The sequence below is a fragment of the Fukomys damarensis genome, unplaced genomic scaffold (assembly GCF_012274545.1).
Source record: "Fukomys damarensis isolate Sample0158 unplaced genomic scaffold, DMR_v1.0_HiC HiC_scaffold_3, whole genome shotgun sequence".
NCBI lineage: Eukaryota > Metazoa > Chordata > Mammalia > Rodentia > Bathyergidae > Fukomys > Fukomys damarensis.
Window position 1 is genome coordinate 16,572,544 of NW_022900915.1, and position 7,684 is coordinate 16,580,227.

The 7,684-nt window shown below is 34.7% G+C and overlaps 1 protein-coding gene across 1 annotated transcript in view; it reads right to left on the minus strand.

Annotated features, from left to right (window-relative positions):
- LOC109117719 (protocadherin alpha-4-like) overlaps positions 1 to 7,684 on the minus strand; it is a 15,592-nt gene that overhangs the window by 2,858 nt on the left and 5,050 nt on the right. The window contains exon 2 of the mRNA XM_033765587.1: positions 4 to 59. Coding sequence (XP_033621478.1) covers positions 4 to 59 — 56 coding nt within the window. The remainder of the gene's footprint in view (positions 1 to 3; positions 60 to 7,684) is intronic.

Sequence of the window (7,684 nt, forward strand, 5' to 3'; positions counted from 1 at the left end):
TGCGCGTCTGCGTCGCGCGCGCACACCGTCAGGATGGGGGAGCCCGGCGGGTTGTTCTCCTTCACGAACACCGTGTACTCGGCCTGCGCGAACACCGGCGCGTTGTCGTTCACGTCGGCCACCTCCACGGACACGGTGGCCGTGGTCCACAGCGAGGGCGAGCCCCCGTCCCTGGCTGTCACTACCACCTCGTAGCCAGACGCGCTCTCCCGGTCCAGGGCGCTGTCCAGCACCAGGGAATAATAGTTCTTGAAAGAGGACACCAATTTGAAGGGGATAGGAGGCTTCAGGGAGCAGGTCACCTGCCCGTTGGCACCTGAGTCACGATCAGACACGCTGATGAGGGCGATGACGGTTCCAATGGGAGCATCCTCTTTTATAGGCAGAAAAAGGGAAGTTACAGCGATCTCAGGGGTATTATCATTCACATCCAGAAGTTTCACAATTACTTTGCAGTGTCCTGTTAATGGGAATGCACTTCTATCCACAGCATCGATATTAATTTCATATAAGTTTCTGTTCTCGTAATCCAGCTCTCCCTTAACTCTTATTTCACCATTATTAGAATTGATCATAAATTTAGATTTTACATCATCAAGAACCATATTACTGAAAAAATAATCTATTTCCTTATTAATGCCCTCATCTGCATCTGAGGCATTAAGTTTAATAACTAATGTCTCCCTTTGTGTATTTTCCAACAATCTGACGTTATAAACGGACTTTTCAAATTCTGGGGCATTATCATTCGCATCCAATACATTGATCAATAACTGAACTGTACCTGTTAATGCAGGTTTTCCTCCATCCGTTGCAATTAGTACTAAACAATGCTCTTGGGCTTCTTCTCTATCTAAAGGTTTCTTCAATATCAGCTGTAAAACGTTTGTTTCTTCTTCATTTCTTTTAACATCCAAGTCAAAATATTCATTAGGATTTACCCTGTATTTCAATTCTGCGTTTTCTCCAATATCCAAATCAGATGCGCCCTCTACTGGAAACCGCGAATCTGGCATTCTTGACTCTAAAATAAGTAATCTTTGTTCTTCTCGGGAGAATCTGGGCGGATTGTCGTTAATGTCCTTCACCTCCACCTCCACGTGGAAAACCTGCAGCGGTCTGTCCACGATCACCTCCAGGTGGATGCTGCACTCCGCGCTCCGCCCGCACAGCTCCTCCCGGTCGACCCGAGAATTCACAAACAAAATGCCATTCTGCAGATTTACCTCCAGAAGGGCCGCGCCCCTTGTAAATGCCATTCTGCAGATTTACCTCCAGAAGGTCCCCGCGCTCCTTGGACGCCACCCGGAACAGGCGCGGCACCAGCTCCGCCAGCTCCAGCCCCAGGTCCTGCGCGATGCGGCCCACGAAGGTGCCGTGTTTGGCCTCCTCGGGGACCGAGTAGTGGAGGTGGCCGCTTCTGGCCTCCCAGGCTGACACAAGCAGAAGCAATAGCAGCAGAAGCCGGAACCCCGGACTTTCTCTCTGGAAATATAGCATTGCAATCCGTTCCACTTCTCAAATCCCTATCACATCACCACAAAATATGGATGGAAACGTAATTCCTATTTATCTTTTTTATTTCCTCACCTTTTTGAACTTCCGTAGCAGAGCCAGTAATGGATGATCCTTTTCCTTTGTGAAAATATACTCACTGTATCCTTTTGATATTGGAAGGGAGAAATACTGCGGTGTACAGCGACATCATGTGGATGAAAGGGTGTTTTACTTTGTTTTACCTTATATTCATCAAATATTTCTCAAAAGCTACCAATTTCAATGACATGTTTTCCATGAGCCTGTATATTTCATAAAGATGTATCATTAATACTTAAAATGAATCAATATAATCACATCATTATGTATTAAAATCTGTACATCTACACTGATGACATTGTTACAGGAGTTATTTGTATTAGTCTTTTATTCAGGGATAGGTTTGCATATTCTCACACTGATAAAAATAACTGTCAAGCATTAAAGATTTTACTTTTCTTTCTCTACTTAGATATATCATATTAATTTATTCCTCATATTATTTTAATGATGCGTAGTAGCTTTGTGTTACTCATTAAGCAAATTTTCATTCTACATTTTGTTGATGCTGTTTTCAAAATTACTAAAACCATTTGCGTTAATTTCCAAATGTATGAAAACTTAATTCTTTTATTTCTCTATGGTATCTACCTGCTTTTGTGTTCACTTGAATACTATAATTTGATGATTTTGATTTTGTAGAAGTTAGAAGTACAGTAAACTAAGTTGGGTAAGTATCTCTACACTTTCAGAATAGAAGCAGCTCTACTTCACATTTCTTCTTGCTTTTCTTTTTTTTTTAAGACCTTGAGCGTTTTGGGCGAGTGCCACACCACTCAGCTTCATTTGAAGCTCATCAAGTTGTTATTACTGTACAAAGTGAGCAACTGTTTATCTTGATTTATGCAGATAACCTAAATATTATCTGTGAACTGCAGTATCCCTTAAAATGTTCACGTTCCAGCAAATCACCTGCCTTGAAAAGAACAGTTTATTAACCAGGCTAATTCTATGTTAGTTTCATTACTCTCCACTTCCCAACTGTCCTTAACATTGTGTGGACTTCACATAATAAATATGATGAAAAGAAAATTCCATCAAAATATATATTGAGGAATATTTAATATTTTGCATATATGTCATATTCTCCATGTGTATAATATATATTGTTGGTCCCACACAAAAAAATAATAAATTGCCAGAAAATGCAAAGGCAATTGAAATCTACCTAATTTCCAGTATTCAAACTTGTAAATAAGTAAGATGTCATGGAATTTGTTCTATGCAGTTTATAATCTTTAAAAGTGTATGTATCACTTCCTTGAGTTTAAGTTTTACACGAATCTATTATCATTACTTTCCCTAAATATTTAGATCATTTCACTATCAATTGTGAATATTAATTCCATGTGGTAAAGGTTTTTTCCCAGGGTAGCATATTTGTGAAACATAGGCCAGAAAGCTTATTTTAAAAACTAATCAATTTTCAAGACTAATTAGTCTTTATTCATAGTAATAATTATTAAATATTTTAATACACAGTGGCACAAAAACAAGAAAATGATACTTAATGTTTCCAAAATGCCATCAGCTGATGCTACTTTCACCTACAGAACAGTAATTGATGAGAAACAAGAATATCAAAATAGGATATGGTTGAAAATCACACAAAACATGAAATATCTTTGGGGAAAAGAGAAATATTAAGATTTAAAGGTAAAACTGACAGTGTGGCATTAATAATGTGAGCATTTAATCTACAGAGCAGTTGCAAAAAATTATGAGTTAATAGATATGTTCAATGGTGAAAATCTCACAAACATTATAAATTCATTCTCTTAATATGGGAAAAAATTTTCATGCTTGAGCCCAGTCTGCACAACTTAGAAAGACCCTGTCTCAAAGTAAATAATAAAAAATGTCTGAAGATGTAGTTCAATGTGAAGGGATTGAGTTCAATCCCTAGTACCACTAAGAAACTCATGCTATTACATAGATATTCAGGATTCAACAAAATTATCTATGTGTCTTGTCTTTACCTCTGTTAAATTATATTTACTTCTTGAATTATCATTAGTTATTTGTCTTTCATTAATGAACTCAATGTAAGATTACTTTCTCAATGATTAAACTCTCAAGTCTGAAATCCAAGGAAGACTCCATAGGAAGAGAAAATCTTTAAATCTACCACAAAATTATTTCAGTTAGATATTACACATTAGTTTCTTGACTGACCTAGGAATATGTTCAATGGTGAAAATCTCACAAACATAAATTCATTCTCTTAATATGGAAATATTTAAGCCATATTTAAGCACCACTATATAATAGAACTCCATCTGGAAGAATGAATTCTTTTCTGGTGCTGAGGATCCAACCCAAAGCTTTGTGCATGAATAGGTTAAATAGTCACCCTACCACTTAGCTGCGTCCCACAGTTCAAGAATAATTTTATATTGAGAAAAACCATACAATGTTTTAATGTATCTTCACTGTATTTACTGAAAGAATTTAGCAAATTTTCAGTAAAAGGAAAAATTTAATTTGCATACTTTTGTTCTCAACAAAACCCAGAAAATTCTTTTGAAGAGCTATATTTTCCTTCTTCTTGTACAAAATCATATATCTGCACTAGATAAAAAAAAAAGAAAAACTTGAAGCAATTGTATACAGGTGTACAATTCATGCAACTTTCTACTTCACCCCCAAAATTAATTGTGTATGCAAATTAGCCTTACTATGAAAGCAATATATATATATATATATTGCATCTTACCACTCTTGTATAACAGTTGAGAAGAGATGTTATAACTGCCCTATAAAAAACTGGGCTAGCAGAAAAAAAGCAGGGGTAGCAATCTTATTTGCAGACAAAGTAAATTTCAAACCAAAACTGATTCTAGTAATATAGATGTAGGACAGTACTGTATCATACCTCTGTGAGTGTAAAATATCTTGTACCTGCTTTATGATATGTAGTAGTGACCATGCTTTATCAGAGCTATTTTTAATGATGTTACTCTAGAATGTTCTCTCTCCAGATGATGATTAAGATGCTAATAAAAAATGGTGCTAGGTGCCACAACAGCAACAGAACTTTGCTGCTTTCTGGGTATTATTCTTCTCTTTGTTTTTTTGTTTTTGTTTTTTTAATGGAGTGTGCTGAATGTCTATAATTTGGTTCAGATGACTGCAGACCCTGGAAAAGCCGTTGCTGCTATTGATACATAACATACTGCTATTATTGGTCTTTTTATATAAATATAAATCTATATATACATATATATATATATAATTTAAATTTTTGGAAACTAACTGTGCTGTCGACTTTGGAAAAAGTTATCCCAATTTACTGTGTTGAGTTGGTTTTGTACAGAAATTAACAGCCATATTGGTCTAGAAAGTTAATTTTTTTTCCATTTCTACAGGGGTAATGCACTGTATTAAATATGTAAGGACATATCTACATGGGTTTGATTACAGAAACTAATAAAGTATTCTCTAAAAAATGAAAAAAGAGAATAATATGACTACAAGAGCAAGAAGCAACTTAAATATGTTGAAGGACCATTTTCATCTTCAGAATTAAGGATTATTTTAATTTTACATCATTGCCTTTTCTCTTTTACTTTCCTTTTTAGTTTTATTTTAGGATTCCCTATTTTTAATGTTCATATAGAAATTTCTTTAACTGAAATACTGAATAGTTTCTCTGGTGTGATAAACTATAATAATACACAAGATCCTAATGAGATAATTAATAATGTGAAATAGGAAGTAAAGGGCTAAAGTTGTAGAGAAAGTGGGAAGGGTGGGGGAAAGATAATAAGGGAGAGGAAAAATATGAGAAAATGAAAAAATGGAAATAAAGTGTTTGTAAATGGGGAAGGGAGGAGGGGGTGAAGGGAGGGTAGGGACAAGGGGAAAAAATGAGAATCAAGACCTATCATGTAAAGATACAGGATCCCAATAATGAATGTAATTGTATTGTATACCTAGATTGTACCAATAAACTCAATAAAAATTAAAAAAAAAAGAACTGGGCTAGGACAGGGATTGGGACACAGCAAAGCACTGAGTTCAATCCCAGCACTGCTAATAACAATAATAATGATACCACTGAAATGTTTATATATCCTCTTTGGGTAGAAAATAATAGGATAATTTCAAATTACCAACATGAATTGTTGAAAAATTAAATTAAGAATTATTGTTTCATAAAAGTATATTGCTTTCATTAGTTACTTAGTGGAAAGAGACAAAGAGCTAAACTCAAACATGTGATCTAAGAAAAGTTTTGTTATGCCTCTGGCATACAATTGACATTAAAGGGAAGAAAATTATGATCTCTCAGATTGTACCCAGTTTTTTAATCCTAGGTAAAGTCAGTAGAAACTTTTTGTAGGTAAAGTATCTTATATAATTACCAAGTGAATTTACTCAGGTGAAAAGAAAGTAGGATAATTACAGAGGAGAAAATTTCAATAATCTTGGCTCTTATTAATCAGTAGAAAATAAGATGCAAATCATTTTCCTACTATTTGTATTACTTTAAATTAATCTACAAAAATAGAAGGGAGTGGGCTGGGGATTTAGCTCAGTGGTTCGGTGGCCTGCCTTGCAAGCGCAAAGACCTGAGCTCAATCCCCAGTATCAAAAAAAAAAAAGAAGGGAGAGAATAATTGGTAAAGACAAAAATAAGACCTTCAGAAGATTTTACTGTCTGAGAACATAGCAGAAAATAAAGAAAAAAATAGATAAGGTGTTTATTTCAATTCCACCTTTTTTTACATACTCTAAATTCACATCTAGCAAATATTTAAAGTTCATTATCCTCCTCTGAAGAAGATATCATCTAGAACAATTTTTTATGCATAATACCCAGAACTCAAAATGATCAGACATAACAAGAAAGAGGATCATAAAGGGAAAAACAAACAATAGAAAAGAGACATGCAAATTATTCTGCTATTGAAGTGATTTACACATCACAAATAACTATGATTAATGTGTTGAATTAAATAGAAAATAGAGAATTTCAAAAAACCTTTAATCTATTTCTAAAAGGAAAAATAAAAAATTTTAAATGGAAAATGAAATACTTGAAGTAAAGAATTCAGCTGAATATTTTGATAGTAGACTGGACAAAGAAGAAAATTACTAAAGCAAAAGAGGGATTGGACTAACATATACATCTTATGATAATGAGAAAGAGTGATTGTTTTCAAAAGAAATAGAGTGTAAAAAACATAAAGGACAGGGCCAGGAGTTTAGCACAGAGGTTCCACCACCTGCCTCGAAAGTGCAAGGATTCAAGTTTCATTCCCAGCACCAAAACAAACAAAAAATAAAGGACATAGTGAAAAGAGTTAACATACAAGTACTATGAATCCCAGAAGAGGAGAAAAGGAAATATGAGCTAGAAGCAATATTTGAAAGCAGATCACTAAATTAAGTCTTTAGCTCAGGCCAGGGATTTAGCTCAGTGGTACTGTGTCTGCCTCACAAGCGCAAGGTCCTCAGTTCGATCCCCAGTACTGCACATACACACAAAAAATCTTAAACTGATAAAATGTATCACCTTACAGATACCAAAAACTATAAAAACTGAGGTAGACAAAAGAGAACACAACAAAACTTACAAGATGCAGAAAAATTAGTACCTAAAGGGAAATGTACAATGATAAAAAGATCTCAAATAAAAAATCTAAGTTTATAACTTAAGAAGCTAAAAAGACAGGAACAAATATGACCAAAGAAAATAATGATTAGAGCAGAAATAAATGAATTAGAAAACAATTACAAAAATAACAAAAAACTATAAATTGGTTTTGAGGAAATATCAACAGAATTGACAATACCTTAGCTAGACTAAGAAAAGAGTGGTTCAAGTAAATACCATTACAAATCAAAGAAGAGATTTTTATGACAGATGCCACAAAAATAAAAATATAAGGTTATAGCTGGGCGTGGTGGCACACACTTGTAATCCCAGCACTTGGGAGGCTGAGGCAGGAAGTTCTCTGTGAGTTTGAGAACAGCCTGGGCTACACAGTGAGTTCCAGGTCAGTCTCTACCTAGTAAGACCCTGTCTCAAAAAAACAAAAAACAAAACAAAACCAAAATACAAAAATAAATAAATATATAT